General features: G+C 33.3%; 1 protein-coding gene and 1 long non-coding RNA gene across 2 annotated transcripts in view; both read left to right on the top strand.

Moving 5' to 3' along the window:
* Positions 1–14138, top strand: part of LOC126965924 (uncharacterized) — a 73299-nt gene extending 59161 nt beyond the window's left edge. The window contains exons 2-4 of the long non-coding RNA XR_007729630.1: positions 12020–12113; positions 13442–13558; positions 13929–14138. This is a non-coding gene — a long non-coding RNA (uncharacterized LOC126965924). The remainder of the gene's footprint in view (positions 1–12019; positions 12114–13441; positions 13559–13928) is intronic.
* A 2365-nt stretch (positions 14139–16503) lies between these two features.
* The window catches only part of LOC126966110 (probable cleavage and polyadenylation specificity factor subunit 2), a 45963-nt gene continuing 44139 nt past the window's right edge, over positions 16504–18327 (top strand). Inside the window, exons 1-3 of the mRNA XM_050809985.1 lie at positions 16504–16830; positions 17030–17295; positions 17714–17959. Of these exons, the coding sequence (XP_050665942.1) occupies positions 16682–16830; positions 17030–17295; positions 17714–17959 (661 nt within the window). The 5' untranslated portion in view covers positions 16504–16681. The remainder of the gene's footprint in view (positions 16831–17029; positions 17296–17713; positions 17960–18327) is intronic.

The raw sequence follows: 18327 nt of genomic DNA, 5'->3' as shown, positions 1-18327 counted from the left end.
CATGTTGTTGAGTTATAATAATTTGTCTTAAATGGAATGACAGAATTGGATACACCAGAACCTCAAAAACTTTAGCAAATACGGGAATTATTGTTATAGGCCTATAATTTATGACGTGCTTAGGGTTGCCGCTCTTAAACAATGGTAAAACAAGAGACTCTTTCCAAGCAGATGGAAATACACCAGTACCGAGAGATTTATTTATGATAATAGTTAGAGGCAGTGCTTAAGAACTAACACATTTGACTGCAAAGACTGACGGAATTCCATCTGCACCAGCTCCCTTTGTAGTGTCAAGTCTTTTTAACACTCTAAATACTTGAGATGTTGTGACGGAAAGGGCCATTAAGGTTTTGGTTGCAGTCGGCTCATGAGACCCAGTTGGAACAGAGATGGTATCCATGTTATATATAGAAGAAAACTGTGAGGCAAATAACTCACACATATCGGGGCCATTTGCTGCATTTTTGTTGTCTGTAAAAATTTCAGCTGGAAAAGTACTGCTATTACCTCTTTTTTGTTTAATGTAAGTCCAGAATAATTTAGGATTACACTTTAAACATGATTCTAAGCTTTCCAAATATTTTGCGTAATTTAAATCCTGTAATCGTGCGCAACGATCCCTCAACATTGTAAAAGTTAAATAGTCTCGAGGGTTGCCGTATTTACGGAATTTCATTCTAAATTTATACTTTTCTCGCAAACTGTTGATTAATGAAGTAGAAAACCATACAGGATAGTTATGCTTATTGCGTCGTTTGTATTTAGGAACATGTTTCGATATCAGAGTCCTCAAAATTTTGTAAAATAATGCTAACATATCATTAACTGTTGAACAGTCTTTGAACACAGTATTCCAGTTTACATCATTGATGTCACTTATAATCCGCTTTGTAAAATTGGAATCTAGCAGCACACTTTGTTTGTAGGTTCTCTGAACATTCAAGAGACATGTTAACTACAAGTGGTGGATGCAGCGGATCTACTATCGATAGAGGGTTGGAGCACACATACAATTGTGTAATAGTAAAAGAACTGAGAACAAGATCTATAATTTTGTTTTTTATGTTTGAGTGATCATTGTTTTGAACAAAATTATTGAGCGATAAAAAGTCTGTAAATACATTATGAAGTAAGCTGTTTGATGGCATAGGAAGGAGTTCATTTACAGAGGACCGACACCAATTTAGACTACTTAAATTAAAGTCACCTAGTATTATGAATTTTCCCTCAGGGTTTTCCATTACATTACTAGTGTGGTTAATAAAATTCTCAAAAATATGTAACTGGACTGGAGGTGGTTGATATGCACCACAGATACTCGTATATAAGTATTCTGTCTTGTTTTTAGCGTTTCACAACTCCAAACCTACCCAGAGGTCTTCACAGATAGATTCGTACTCATAAATTCGATGGGATTTGAAACATTTTAAAACTGCGATTAACACGCCTCCTCCTTCTTTACCTTTGTGTAATTCGCTACTTTCACGGTCGCGTCTATAAAGTATGTATCTATTATCAAACAGTTCATTATCTAAAACACTGCTATTAAGCCATGTCTACGTAAAAACTATAACATCAAAATTTGAACAAACAACGTTATTGAAAAGTTCAATGGTTTTGGTTCTTAATCCTCTAACATTTTGGTAATAAAAACTAATATTTTTTAAGGTGCCCTTTAGTAATTATAATAAATCAACTTTAGCGGAACTATGACAAATTATTTTGAAAGTCTATATTCTTGATATGTACATACTTAGTTTCGTCGTTCTTGCGCACAAAAATTCTTCCGTCACGTACCCATACATATTTGTAGTTCAACTCCTTCGCTTTTCTACGTGTCATTGCGTGGAGATACTTATTCTCAGGAGTGAGATGCTCAACCACAAAAACAGCAGACTTCTTGTTTGCTCCAATGCCCAGATGACTACTGTTCAATTTGTCATCCCTGTTAAGTTTGTTAAATTTACTTGTAGCTGCAAGAAACTCATCCCGGAGGCGCGGACTGCTGAATTTTACAAGTATGGAGCGAGGACGAGGATTCTTGCTGTTCTGTTTAGCTAGTCTAGAGCAATAATGAATATTGTTATCAGCGATAGGACAACTGATTATTTTACCAAGTTGCTGGATTAACTTAATAAGATTCTCCTCACTGTGCTCTGGAACGCACTGTATTTCCACATTAGTTGAGCGAGTGTGTTGATCTAGCTGGGCTATACGTGCGGAGAGTAGTTGATTATCAGCGCGTAAGGCTTGATTCTCAGTGTGTTGTAGATTAAGATCACTGCGTACTAAGGTAACCTCCTCCGTCCTTTTATTAAACATTTGTAATAGTTCCTCATATTGTTTATTAATTGTTTTAGCCGACTCTTCTAGTGCCTGAATTTGTGATCTAAAAGGTTCCAACTCGGTCGCCAACACCTGCCTAATAAGGCACGCTAGTTCCTTTTTAATAGCACTAGAAAGACTTTCTTCTATTTTTCGAAATAAATTTTGATCCACGGAGCACGTAGCATTTGGTTGTCTAGCGTTTGGCGAACAGCTAGAACATGTCCACTGTGCTCTCGAACGAGTATCGCCGCTATATTCAACGCAATCAGTGTGATATTTTGCTTACTACATTTCGTGCATTTAACTCGTTTTTGTGTAACTAATATAGTTACGAAACATTTGGCACAATCTAAAGGCATGGTGAGATTCTAGCAATGCAGTAAATTCAATCCTTCACAGTTGTGTTATTAACTTATTATAATATAATATTTTATACAAAAACAAAATTATTTCCGGCTGAGATTCGAACCCGGTTCAGGCACGGAGCGTCACAAGTAATCGCTCTAGGTATCCACAACGCCACGAGGATCGTGACGATTAAACTAAAATATTCGTTCAGTACTTGAATAAAGAGTGAGTGAATGAACGCTGGACTGCTACGACAAACCGACAGAGTTTTTTCACACTACCCACAATTTTTTCTCACTAAGAACCACAAAAACAATTATGTCATCTTAAAAATAACTGTAAATTTAACTTTTTAAGAACCACTTTTCCACCACTGTTTACTTTAGTTGTAATATATTAAAATATTTAATTTCTAAGTTCTAATATCAAGATTTGACTATTTTAAAAATTAAAACAACACGGGGCTTTCTCGGAACGCGGTATATGCGCGCGGTCGTTCAAAGATAAATTTTTAATAATTTTATGTAGGTTTATTCTTTCTGCCTGGCCGCCGTACTAGCTAGCTTCTGTCGCACGTAATTCATGACATTTTGACTTTGAAGGCCTACTTTAGCTGACCTAGGCCAGTTCCATCAATCAACTGATTTTAAACGCAGAGCTAAATACTTCATAAGTCATTTTATATATAGCTATAACTATATATATATAAGAACTTTGTTGCATGTGGAAATACAACTACAATTATTCTTGGCATTTCTGGTTGATGCCACCAATATTCTGTCACACAAAGACAATAGGCGCCATCACCAAGTGAACAAATTGCTGTCACAAACACTTCGGGCACCCGAATTGAATCTGTATTTTGAGCGAAAATTTTAAAAGCTTTTACATCCCGCGGTGCTTTTATTTCGAAGAATTTTCAATATTGCATACTGGCAATAAAATTTACCACTATTCTTTACAATAGCTGTGTCAGGAAGCAGATTGTAAAATGTATTTTAAGTTTTACCTTGTGTGATGTGGATTTTAGGCAAAAATTTTATTTCAAATATCAATTTACTGCAATTTCATCTAAAAATAAGAGTTTGATCTGCGTGGAAAGATTGGTCTTAAAATAAGGGTGTAGGTTAGTAAATTGATTTTAATAACAATAATTATTCAGATATTTTTTACTTGTGGCGTGTGGTGCGAAGGTGGTATTCGGCGGCAGGAATCAGGTTAAACAGCTCTTCGGAACACGCCCTGTGATAAATGCGGTAGAAGACACACAATGAAGCGACAACTCTACGCAACGCCAATTGATCCAGCCGTTCACAGACAATCAAGCTGCTCTACGTTGCACGCGGTCAAATGGATCGAGCTGATACTGGGGTGCGCCAGACCAGAGATGACAGCAATACGCCATGTGTGGCCGGACCTGCGCGTTGTAGAGCGCTAGAATGTGGGCCGGCTTGTAGTTTAAGTATTGCCGTGCTCTATTAATGACGCCCAGCTTCTTCGAAGCCAATTTGGCTTTGCCCTCCAGATGACCACGGAATTGGCAATCGCTCGAGATTTCGAGACCAAGTATTCCGATACTAGGCGAGGCCTTAAAGCGAAATAAGACTGGGCGGAAACTTAGAAAATCAGTGAAGATGTCCAGAAAACGTAAATCAGTCCTTGCAAACGATCTAAAAAGATGACTCAAGAGATGCGTGATAGCATTGAGTAAGTACATAAGTACCTATTTTATTAACATAATATACATAGTAATTGGCATTATGATTTAAGTAAATTGATATTAAAACCAACAACATTAACCCCCTTATTCATAATAGTCTGCTAACTTAAAGCATTGCTAATTCTCACTCTGTCTTCTTCTATTCACCTAAGTCAGAATGAGAAAAAACACTCCTTAGCTGCTGTTTAAAGTTAGCGGACCATTATGAATAAGGGGGTAAATATTTTGGCAAGCCTGTATGTTACTCTACCAGAGCCGGTACCCTCCTGGGGCAATATCTCTTGTAAGACCACTTTCATAATCTTGGGGTGGCCTCCGGTCCTCGACACTAACCTATGCGAAACTCTCTAAGAAAAAAACGATTCACTCGATTGTATGAAACGTGCTGTCATTGATAGATTGACAGATGACGGCTATTATTCAGTTTTTTGAAGCAACTGTTCGCTTTCAAACTTAGCCGGATTATACTTCGCCGCAAATCGCCATACTGTAATACTAACTACTATTACAAAATTATGTCAAATCTCACTGCACTTTTCATACTAAATTTCAATGTTTACTTAGGCAGTTCCGCCTCTTATTACATAGTATTTACATCCTCTTTGTATACTAAGTTTATGATTTAAATTCAACATACGTAACCATGCAGTGAATAAATGTTTTACATTGCTTATTGACTAAGAATATTTTAAGCAACTGGAATAAATGCGACAATGTATTGATATAGCAGTCAAAGATTATTATGGTGTAGGTAATTTGTGGCATGTTCCATATTTTGGCTTTGTTTTCCTATGACGTGATATTTCTTTATGCATAGAACGTCATTGAGAGTTACCCTACTGTTAGTATGAAAAGTCTGTAAATAGACCAGAGTCTATTAGTACAGTACAGTACTAATTGACTCTGGTCAAACAAGAGATGAAAAAAGATAACGTCAGTGCTGTCACGAAGAACAACTAAGCTGTTTATCGTGGTTTTACGGTGTTTCTATATTATTATGCGATATACGTATTTAAGCGTGAGTAATTGTATTTATTCCACAGTGTATTTTCATCTCACTAAACGTCTTCTACAAGCCAAGCTTACAGACATGACCAAGGTAATAAAGCCTTGCCCTTAAATTAAATTAAATTAATTAAAACATTACCAACAATGATATTTAAAAGTATACTATAATATCATTGATTAACGTATCAAATTATCATCAGGGATTTTACGGCTTATTAGTTTGTCAAATAAAACTGTAAAAAAAAATTATAGAATTAGGCGTTACTTTGCGGAAATCCATAATTTTACAAATGATTTAAGTTTTCTTTAGTGTTAATTCCGCCACGAGACTAGTGCCAGATTTTGGCGAGACAACACGTCCTGAGGATGCCTCGTGTAGAGGCGAAACACGCGTCGAATTGTTTTAAAAACAAATATTGGCGGAATTAACACTAAAGAAAACTTAAATCATTTGTATAAATAAAACTGTATTTCACAAATCTTATTTGTTTATTTTTTTTAAAACCGATGAGTTTTTTGCGAATCTTTTATTAGTTCATTTTGACCCCTTTGAATTCGAGCGCTCAACTATCAAAAATTGCCCACTTGAGGCGTATATTTTTGGACAGGTTGTGGTTCATTTTGATCACGTACAATGAACGAGTGATACAAAAACATGACAATTTATTCAAATATTTTAATTACAATTTAAGGCCGTGCAGTGCGGATCAAAGCATATTGAACAACGCAACGAATAATCTATACTTACTGTATATTATAGTATAAAAAAATGTTTAACAAAAAAACAACCGACTTCAAAAACACTATTCCAAAACAATAGTTATAATTGCAGTGGGGGATATTGAAGGATTGGCGAATAGGCTTAGTTCTGCAGCATATGCCGTTAAGAAAATCAGACGGTTAACTGACATAGATACGGCGAGATTAGTATACTTTAGTTATTTTCATAGTATTATGTCCTATGGTATATTGTTATGGGGCAGTGCGGCCGATATTAATACTATCTTTGTGCTGCAGAAGAAGGCTATTCGCGCGATTTATAACCTAGGTCCTAAAGAATCATTAAGAGAAAAATTTAAAGAAATAAACATTTTGACTGTTGCTTCTCAATACATTTTTGATAATGTTTTGTATGTTCATAAGCACATTGACGAATTTTCTAGAAACTGTGACATTCATAATGTTAACACGAGGAACAAACATAAACTTGTTATGCCTACTACTCGGTTGGGTCGAGTTAGTAAGTCTTTTGTTGAGCGATGTATATGCTTCTACAATATGATCCCAGAAAATGTACAAAACAAATGTGTTACGAAATTTAAAAGAATTGTTAAAAAACGTTTGTGTGGGAAAGGTTATTATAGCATAAACGATTTTCTTAATGACACCACGGACTGGGATTAAAGCGAACACCCTCAGGCTCTTTAATTATAAATGTTTATTGTACGATATTACATTGTAATCCATATTTTATATAAAAAAAAAGCCCGCTGAGTTTCTTGCGCCCATTCTTCTCAGGTCTGAGGCAGTCTCTTTTGAATGGGTGGTAGATTTTGACGTTCAATAAGTGAATATAAATCCTATTTTGAATAAAAATATTTGAATATGAATTTGAATTTGAATGTGCACAAAAAAGTTTAAAAATAATTGCGTATTTTTATACAATCTAAATAATTAATCCAATTCTAGTTACGATTATTGTTATTTTTGGAATCGGTGTCCTTCGGCCGCAACGCGCTCTCGCCTCTCGCCTCCTCACGACTCAAGCACATCTCACCTATAACTATGTATGTAGTACCATACCTATCATGGATGACACCGACTCGAAAAATTACAATATTCGTAACTAGTATTAGATTAATTAATTAGATTGTATAAAAATACGCAATTATTTTTATACTTTTTAGTGCACATTATATCTATTGTTTTGGAATAGTGTTTTTTAAGTCGGGTGTTTTTTTGCTATTTTTTTTTATTTTATGATTTTTAGTGAATTTTGAAGTACACTAATTAACAATTTGTCTAAATATGTGTAGATATACTAGATTTTTCAATGCAGCAATGAACGTAAGTGCTTTGCAAGTTGATTACAGACAGTTAGAAATTCTACCACAGATTACCTACCTACCCTTACTGTAAGTCATTATATAGTCCCATTGATCATCATATTCGACTACGACAATCACTTGACTATAACTATGTTATGGTAGATGACTTAAATATCCGGATAGCATAAAAAAGATTCGGCCGAGTATCGTTAATTTTCTCCTAGCAGTTGAAGAGTTCCGTTACTTTGTCATGGATTCCGTAATCAGAACCTAACCAAACTATCACCAAACTATCTTTGAAGTATATCCTTTCCAATAAAAAAAGAATAATCGAAATCAGTTGGCGCTATATTGAGTTATTCGTAAATGAGAAGGTTTCATTTCAGGTTTCACGGTATTTACACATTAGAAGTGATCCGTGACCAAATACCTGGATTACAGGGAATAAATCCAATGCTGCTTCGGACAAAAATAAAGTCTCGCCACTCTTCAGGATAAACATACTTTGTTGTTATTGTAACTGAATGAGTTAATCGTGGCAGAGAAGCAATAATAAGTTATTAATGCAACTGCATTGTAGGGCTGAGAACTGTGGGGTGTTGCTCCCATGTGATGAGTATCATCTGGTACCTGGGCTATGCTCGCCATGAGGGAGTGACGCGACCAGCTAACTTCTTGGATTACTTTATTTTAAGAGTGTAGTTGATTGAAAAGGCGCCACTATCCATACGTTTCTATACTACATGTACTTAAGATAGTGTCTAAATAAACACCATTTAATGTAAAAGTTGTTTTTGTTATTCAAAATATGCAAGTAGTATATTATGTAGTATTAGTAGACTGCCTGGTGGGAGTGCTAGTTAAGCAGTAGGTAGTATTTAACAGACTTCAAAAAAGGAGGAGGTTCTCAATTCGACGCGTATATATATATTTTGGTTCAGTTATGTTTTTTGCTTTTTTATCTGACCGTTTATTTATACATATACCATATGTACGTGTGTATATTAGAATGATTTTGTTTCAATTATTTGTGTAGGTATTGATCTCTAACAGTCAAGCAAACGGGGTCGTAACATAACCCCAAAACTTATTGAAAAAACTTAACTTATGACTCCCAACTTTATAAAAAAAAGGAAATTAATTCCACATATTCTTATACAATGATCTATTAAATGTAAATATATCATGTTTCAACACGACTTTTTTTTTGGTGTACGAGACTTCCTCTGAAACCTGCCATTCGCCTTTATCATCCACTTTGCTAAATTTAATACTTTTATGGTTTTGTCATGGATGCCACTGTCAGGTCTGGACGAAATTACAATGGGACTATACGAGAAGTGCCAGCTTTTAAATAAAAAAAGAATTATCAAAATCGGTTCACCCAGTCCAAAGTTTTGAGGTAACAATCATAAAAAAAAGAACATGCCGACGAATTGAGAACTTCCTCCTTTTTGAAGTCGGTTAAAAATCGTTAGAAAGTAAAAACAGTACCTATATTTGATATAATTATTTCAAAATAAAAGTTTCACTTTAAAATACTTGCTGTGTGTTCAATAAATAATACAAAAACCAAAAACTAAAACGGAAAAACTACAGACTAGATTTAAGAGGGCGATTCTAGTTCGTGTCTATCGGTCGAAGTTACATCGCATTTTATTACATCTAACACATACCGCTTGTTGACGGCAAGCAAGAGAAAGCGATAACATTGAACGGAAAAGAGTGTTCAGAAGTATTTTTGGAGTTTATTGGAGTTTACTCCTTAAGAATCGATTTTCAAATAAGGCGCCCGGTATGAGAAAAATATGGAGAGTAAAATCTACTCATCAAATGTGATGTAACGTTTTTCTCAATTAAATAAAAACAGACTTCGTCTGCTAACAACTAAGGCAACAATTAGCATTGTATCTTTCTGTCGGCCACCTAGTTAGTTACTTTAGAAGTTAGTTTCCTAAAGTTTATTAAATGACGTTGAACCACAGACACCCTATCTAAGTTCAAATTAAAAACAAATAATACTAGATTAAACGTCATCTAGTGTCACTTTCATAAACTATTGCGTTTTTCCAAATCGAACACTGAATCTTTCGAGTAATACGACAACCTAACGGTTTTCGATAGATGGCGGTGATCACATATTTTAATAATTAGGTACCTGACCATAAGAAAAATCACAATTAACTTTAAAGTTATTTTATTTTTTTAATATCTATAATTTTTATTTGCTATGCTTTTATTAGCTTCTGCTGTCTGTTTGTAACCGACTCGTTGTTGAGAAGTAAACTCCAGTCGTGCGTCGAAGCTGACACACACAATTTTTTTTTAAAGTAATCTTTACAAATTATTCAAATTAATGTTTATCATATAGATTCTTATTAAATAAATGCGTTAGGTTGCTATCGCAATGTTTACTTTATTTTTACAATTTTGACTACATTAGGAACGGCCAAAATTCGGGTAAAACTTGTGCAAAAATACATATATTTAGATGGTTATACTGAATTTGTTTCTTGAAATTTGTATTTTCTCGTTCGATAGAAACCTAGATACAATGCACAAGAAACCTATTAGTAATTTTTTTTCAAGAAAGATGCGAAGAAGAAGAACGCAATAATCACGTACAAGCGTTTGGATGAAAAATGTGACGGATTGGCCAATCTTTATTTAAATTCTGCGTGAATGACAAGAGATCGGGGCAATATTAAAGACTATGTATGACTTGCTAAATACAGACTTAGCACAAAGAGAATGTAAATACTACGTAATAAGAGGCGAGACTGCCTAAGTAAATATTGAAATTTAGTTTAGTATGAAACGTGCAGTCATTTGACATAAGTTTTAACATCGTAGTAATTACAGTATTACGAAGAAGTATAATCCGGCTAAGTTTGAAAATGAACAGTTGCTTAAAACGTAGTGGAGTTCGGCTATCTCTGTTTTTTACAAGATTATAGCCGTCATCTGTTAATATATCAATGACTGCACGTTTCATACAATCGAGAATTTCATGAATCGATTTTTCTTAGAGAGTTTCGTTATTTTTACACGCTTTATATTAGGTTCACTTGTATGTTTGTATGTATGTTTGTAACTGACTCTTTTAGACGCGATTTTGATCCACTTTAAACGGCCAGATTTCATTCAAACTTTGTAGACTTATCGAGGACCGATGACAATACACTAATTTGATAAGATTATTCCATGATGCAATTTGCAAAATAAGCCAATTTATATAATTTTTAAACAAATAAATCACTAATAAGCGCCATTTAGTAATTTATTGTAAACTACAAAGGAACCGCGCGATATGTTGATATGACAGTTGCACAAAATTAAGGTATCTAATTCGCTAAGAAGTGAATAGATGGCGGTTAATTTGTATTTCAAGCCATCTAGCAGTATTTTAATAAACTCGGCAATTATGATGGAAAGTACGCGTATACAAATGATGAAGTAATGTTTTTACTTATGAAAAGATGGCGCTGTTTAAGTAATTTGTTTCCATCATAAATTATTAATGAGTGATCTAACTAAGCTAATTATTATAAGAGCTAGTTCCAAATAGTATAATAATATATAGGGAAAAGAGAGCCCTCTCTACGCATTATGAGCTGTCTATTTGAAAACTAGCGCCATCTGGAGATGGGCCCCGAAAATAACTATATATAAGCTCAAAATTATAAAATTCATTTTTAAAGTTCTGACGCAATTAAATAACTAACTCTACTTTTTAACGTAGTTATTGCAGTTTTTTACCATGTTGAAATTGTGCGTAGAGTTAGTTATTTAATTTTGTCACAACATAGAACATAAATAATAGATATAGTAGTGTAAATATGCAAAATGGAACACGAGAGCTACACTCATGCGCAAACGCTAGACGTAGCCGCCATTTTATGACCAGTGAGCAGTAACACAATTATAGAAAAGTTAAAAGGTTTCAAAGCGAGTGACAGCTTCCAAAGCTTTAATTTTCGGGCCAACTAACAGATGGCACTACAGTCTTCTGAAAACGTCACTATAAGGCGTCTGTCCCACCGCTGTCTAGTTCGGTGATCTCCGGCTAGCTGAATTAAGTGATCGTTCAATATAACAAAAATATTTTTATTCGCAAATATTAAAATCCCTTCCTTCAATTAAAAAATTTAATTAAAAAATGAAAATTAAATAATTGCTTAAAAAAACTAAAAAGCACGCTTTATATAGAATTCAACGTCTTCTACACGCTTTTTTTATAATGAAATATATTTTTTTACACTATTTTCAATTTAAATTTATTAAAATTTATTTTCTATTTTTTAGTTGAATTTTATATAAAGTGTGTTATTTAGATTTTTTTTAACTATTATTTTTGCTGTTTTATAGCGTCACGCGGACGACGTCGCGGGCAGCAACTAGTACTTTATAAGTCCGTGCAGCATACAAATATATTAAAATCAAAAAATATTTTTTATTCAGCCATAGATTGAAAACTAAATATAAATAGATACCTACTACTTCTTGACACAGAATAAAAAAGTATACATTTTATTGGAAATTCATTCACACACTTTTTCTACAGATATCAAGATTTGAATGGTGGGTGTACTGGCTGTTAGCAGTGGGTGTGTTCCTGCTGTTTCTTCTCATCAATTGTCTTGTTAAGAAACTAAATGGTGATCTATTATTTTGTTCATAATATAAGTATTACGAAGGAAGAATAAGTAGTTAGATTATTAATTGTAAAGTTGTTTTTGTCATCACTTACTATAAATTATCATAATAATATTGTGTATAAAACGATATTTTTTTATGAATATAAGGGATGAGACGAGCAGGACGTTCAGCTGATGGTAATTGATACGCCCTGCCCATTACAATAAGTTAATAAGAGCGCCGCTCAAGATTATTAAAAAACCCGTAAATTCTGATCGACACTAAAACTGCGCTCGTCACCTTGAGACATAAGATGTCAAGTCTCATTTGCCCAGTAATTTGATTAGCTAAGGCGCCCTTCAGACCGAAAAACATTAATGCTTACATATTACTATTTCACGACAGAAATAGGTTGGATAGGAAACGGCGTTGTGGTACCCACAATCTTGCCGGCATTCGGTGCAAAGGAGCCTCCCACTGGTAATTATAATGGAATCTCGACAACTCAAACCTCGAAAGCTAAAAACCTCAGTATTTACGTGACATCTCGAGTCTATTTACATAGACTTTCGAAAAATGTCTAATACCCTATTATAGAGGTATTAATATTTATACGCTTATAACTATAATTTCAAAATATTGACTCTGTAACTCTGAAGCCAAAAAAACGACAAACTTAATTTCCTTATTCTATGGAATTCTTAATAGCCTTCATCTGTAATGTGTAAATGTACCTTATGCAAAATTGCCGAAGTTTTATCAAAGTCACAGCATCATGAACTTGTGTGTGTTACCGAATCATATTCTAGTTTTAAACACCTACGCTATGATTCATCACACATATGAAGATATATTATACGAGAAGAAAAGTAAATAAAATAATCATCAATCTATGTTCGACAATAGGAAAGATCGGATGATCTACCAGTAAGAGTTTTAAACGGGATGTCTATGAATATATGTGTACTAGATAGGGATTGGTAAATTTTGGTTGATAAAGTTTCGTTATGCATTGACTTTTATCATGACATTCTCGGCCCTTAGTGCTTCGATAACATATTAACGTCTTTTTTTAGCGTATGGGTCACCTGGTGTTAAGTGATCACCGCTGCCCACATTCTCGTGCAACACCAGAGGAATCACAGGAGCGCTACCGGCCCTTAAGGAAGGTGTAAGCGCTTTTTTTTAAGGTTGTTCCGTCCTGGAAACACCGCACAAGGAAGCTCATTCCACAGCTTTGTAGGACGTTGAAGAAAGCTCCTTGAAAACCACACTGTGGAGAACCGCTACAGTATATTAAAATATATATATCAACAATCTTATAATATAATAATTACATAATACGCAGAAAACGGGCTCGAGAAAAAGCTGAATGTGATGTTAGCTACCAATCGAAGAATAATTTCGACCCAGGTTCAAGAAGAGGAAATACCAGAAAACAGGCAAAGGTTAAATGGAAATATTCGTGAGTGTCTTCAAGTAGATTTGTTGCAACTGAAATATATGCATTATTATAAACTAGCTGACCCGACAGACGTTGTTCTGTTCATAATAAAAAAGAACTCTTGCGGTTGGAGTTTGGGAAAATCCGTTCTTAGCTGACCTCTAATCGGTGAAAAGAATATTCCTACCAAATTTCAAGTCTTTAGCTCTAATGGTTCCAGAGATATCGTGATGAGTGACTATATACGTGGAAATCTCTTATTATACTATATAGATGATGACGCAATATTTTAACTTAAAGAGACCGTCCTAATGCTTCTGATAAAATAAATTAATCTATTATTTCTATGTTATAGTAAACAAATTATTGTAAATTGTCGTTAATTTTACAGCGCCCAGTGGAAAGAAAACGTTAAAATCAATAAATGGACAAGAAAGTGGTAAATATGCTGATATTGACAAGAACGGTATAGCTTCGCTAAATAACCATTATGATAAATTATGGATATCGGACCTTATACTAAATTCTGTTCCAAGTCGATTGTTCGAGATTTAATATGACTCTAATATATTAATAGGTTTGTTTCGACTTGGTAATAAAATTATGCTTATGTACACCTTGTTTCAATATGTAGTTCTAGTAACATTGTTTTCATTTCTCATACTCGGAAAGTAATGTTGTTTTGATCTGATTATTGGGTGGAAAATGCTGCTTCCTTCCATATTCAAATTCAAATTCAAATATTTTTATTCAAAATAGGATTTATAATCACTTATTGAACGTCAAAATCTACCTTGAGATCTCCATAGAGAGGGAAAAACTCATACAAATTACTTCCCACCTAAGGGCCGGTATGAACTTTAAAAATAGAACTGCTGTGAATAGTTTTATGTAAATAAGAACTAATTTAAAAAAATACTGCATCTATGTGACTTTCTAAACAGCCAGTCTGAACTTAGCGCAAACTTATTTGAGTGGCAACCGCATATAAATAAGCCGCAACAATTACGCGGTAAGTTCTATATTTAAAATTTAAAAAGTCAACATAAATCGGCGGGCTACTAATCTGTGCTTAGATGAACAACTAGTTTTATTTTATTTTAGTTTTTTTTTCATATTCGAAATGAAAAGTAGAGTGTTTAACTCGGGTAAAACTAGTCCCAGGCTGTGCGATCACTTATATATTCAGCTGTGGAGTAATAGGATTTACGACAGAACCATTTTTTTTATAAAACATTTATATTTATTTATAGATAATGCCTGAACAGTGGCTGGGACTTTATTATAAAAGTGTATACATTTACCCTTAAAGCTATTATGTATCTTATGAAGCCTACTAGAATTAGTTACAAGCAATCACTTATTTCTAGTGTTATAATCAATGATATTTAAAAGTATGGATAGGTTACGTAGACAACATTCGGTGTTTGAAAATGATACACTAACGCACACATGAATAATTTAATATTGCAATAGCACACTACATTACGGTTACACTACAAAGAAGGATAGTAAATGCAATTATCGCAAGCGAAAAAAAGATAAATCTAATTTGATAATTGCTTCGTATTTGTATAGAAAAATACAGTTAATTCATCAGGTATGATTTTTACCGTACATGTGATTTATGCCTAAATTAAATAAGCTCATGTAGTAAAAGCTATAAAGTAGTAAAACTGCATTGAAATTAGGTAGATAATGTGTCATTGATTTTATAAAAAAATAATTTAATATTGATTATAATATATAGCCACATTGATGATATCAGTTATTTATACATAAAGTAATAAAAAACATACAGACACCAAAACAAAACCGAAAGGTATCTACAGTAAGGGTCCCATTTTTAAATTTTATTAACGACGACTCCCAAAAAGTTTTAAAATTACAATTCTTATTTTTTGTATCTTATATTATTTATGAAAATCTTTTTGTTGAAGGTTTATTACAATAAAGTAATGGGAGAAGAAGAAAATGATCCATTGATTCTTCTGCAGTTAGCAAGGGATATACTGAAAGGGACAGTGTTACTGAAAAAACTCCTACGTAAGCAAACAGCACTCACTGTTTACGTCCGCTACCTACCTTAAAACTTGTTTTTGTTGTTTGATAGTTCAGCTACCTATATAACTACGCACTTGTTATTAAAAAAATATTACATTTCGTATTACATTCACTGCAACAACGACTTTTCTATATCATTTCCTGAAATATTCTACCTCGATCATCCCGCAACAGACAGCATCAATATTTTGTCATTTCTGTACATTAATCTATGATCGGCTTGGCGGCGATCAGCGTTGTCATGGCGACATATTAATTTTGTTAGATAAATAATGAAATCAAATAAAATTTTATAATTCATGATTTCTTAACTGTGGTATGTAATTCTATGATTTTTTTTACTTTCGTAAATAGTGCATCTTCCCATAACACAAAACGGCATTTTAATGGTTTACCTATATCAAATTGTAAGCAATTCTGTCAACAACAAACGCGTGTGTACCGTTTTCGTATCGAGAGAGCCACTACGACCAAAGGAACCAATTGACTCAATTTAGGCGAATGATTTTCGGCGCGCTAGTGACATATCTACCTCTTTAAATAATATATTATCATTGGTTACAATAATGAAAATCACTATTAAGAGCAAAAAGGTGACGATTTTTGTGAACTTATATTAAATTTTCATAAATGTTTAACATGCTGACAATGAACAGTCATAATATTTATTTCTTTAAATTATCTTTTAAATATATTAGTAAATGAAAGATAAAGGGATAAATTTATCTTTTTTCTAACCACTATTTTTCGTAGATATCACTTTCTATTTCCTAAAATCAGCTATTATTTTATAGATTCTTGAACGTTAGACAATCACGCATGTCATCTATGGTCCAAAGAGTTAGTTATAAGCGTGATGATTAATGTTATCGTTCAACGTTGACATTTATATTTTTTAATAGGTACTCGTAAACAAAGTATGAAATGTTATGAAAATAATAGTAGCGGCATATTCGAGAAATGTTTATGTGAATACTGGACGTATATATAAGAATTGAGTAATAACTATTTATTATTTGAAGTTCAAACCGATAAGAATAAATACTCACTACAAAACGTAAATATTACTAGATATCTGCAATGACTTCCATCATCAAACTGCATTGTCTCTCTGGTGCTGGTGATGAATCTCCACCATGCTATATTTTACAAATAGACGAATTTAGGTTCCTTCTAGACTGTGGATGGGATGAAAAATTTAATATGGACTTCATTGAAGAACTGAAAAGGTTTGTTTTATTTTTAGGTTATTTATTCTACATAAATAAAAAAAATATATATAAAACTTTAAACTTCAATAAAATGGATCCACAATACAAGAATTTTAAAAATATATCTTAAATTATTCTCTCTTTAACTGTATTAATTTAATCATTAAATAAAAATTCTAGTATTCTAGATAATCTATTCAATTCTTTACTGTTTCAGGCATTTAAACAACATAGATGCAGTACTTTTATCTCATTCAGACCCACTACACTTAGGGGCATTACCATATGCGGTGGGCCAACTAGGTCTAAGTTGTCCCATATATGCAACCTTACCAGTATACAAAATGGGTCAAATGTTCATGTATGACTTGTACCAATCTCACCGGAACGTATCAGACTTTGACTTGTTCACTCTTGATGATGTTGACACTGCATTTGATAGGATAACCCAGCTAAAGTATAACCAGAGTGTGGATATGAAAGGTAAGCTTTAATTTAAGGTTTAACAAGATTCATGACTACTAAACTGACATTGGAACAACAATAGTATATTTTTTTGATAAAAGTATTTATTTTGTGGTAATAAAAATTACTATTAATATTCGGAACCTAGCTGGATAGTAACAAAATATCCAGAATCTAAGTTAATTCTTGATATGTGCCAATTAAAAGAGTTGTAAGAAATCTTTTTATCTCTAAATATATTTTAATAAGCACTAGATTTTAGCACATATCAAAATGTCTATAAAATATGAATAAATACATCAAAAAGTATATAAAAATACTCTTTTTACCAAAATTAAAATATATTTTTAGACAAATATTTATTTTGACTTAATAGTTACATTATTTGCCATTGAAATAAATTATAAATGATCACCATAAATGAATATTATTTTAGGAAAGGGTCTTGGCCTCAAAATAACACCAGTACCAGCTGGTCACTTACTTGGTGGAACTATTTGGCGCATAGCAGCACCAGGAGAAGAAGATATTGTGTATGCACCAGACTTCAATCATAAAAAAGAAAGGCATCTTAACGGATGTGAAATAGAGAAGATAATGAGACCTTCTCTCTTGTTACTTGGGGCTATGAATGCGGATTATGTGCAGCCAAGAAGGCGGCTTAGAGATGAGAAACTTATGAGTTAGTGCTGCATTATAGAATAGGATTTATTAATGAAATCGAACCTGGAGTATATCATCACTAAATTGTTTGTTCCATTCATGATTTAACCAGTTGGCTCATTGCTATTAATATAATAGCTAAGAAAGAATGAAATAACAAAAATCAATGCTGCTAAATATTTTATATATTTCCAGAAATCACACTTGGTCCTGGCCTTTTTGTAAATCTAGTATATATTGTACAATTGTGTGTGTAAATCTTCAATGTTTTCCTTAACCTTAAAAAGTTAACCTTAACTGTCAAATAAATGTACATATGATAATGGTTAATTGAACCAGCACTTCCCAAATGAGAGGCTCACACTTACCCTTTGCACCACCGACACA

This window comes from Leptidea sinapis, chromosome 9 (genome assembly GCF_905404315.1).
Source record: "Leptidea sinapis chromosome 9, ilLepSina1.1, whole genome shotgun sequence".
Taxonomy (NCBI): Eukaryota; Metazoa; Arthropoda; class Insecta; order Lepidoptera; family Pieridae; genus Leptidea; species Leptidea sinapis.
Note: the sequence above shows the minus strand (reverse complement) of the source record. Positions and strands in the feature narration are given on the sequence as shown.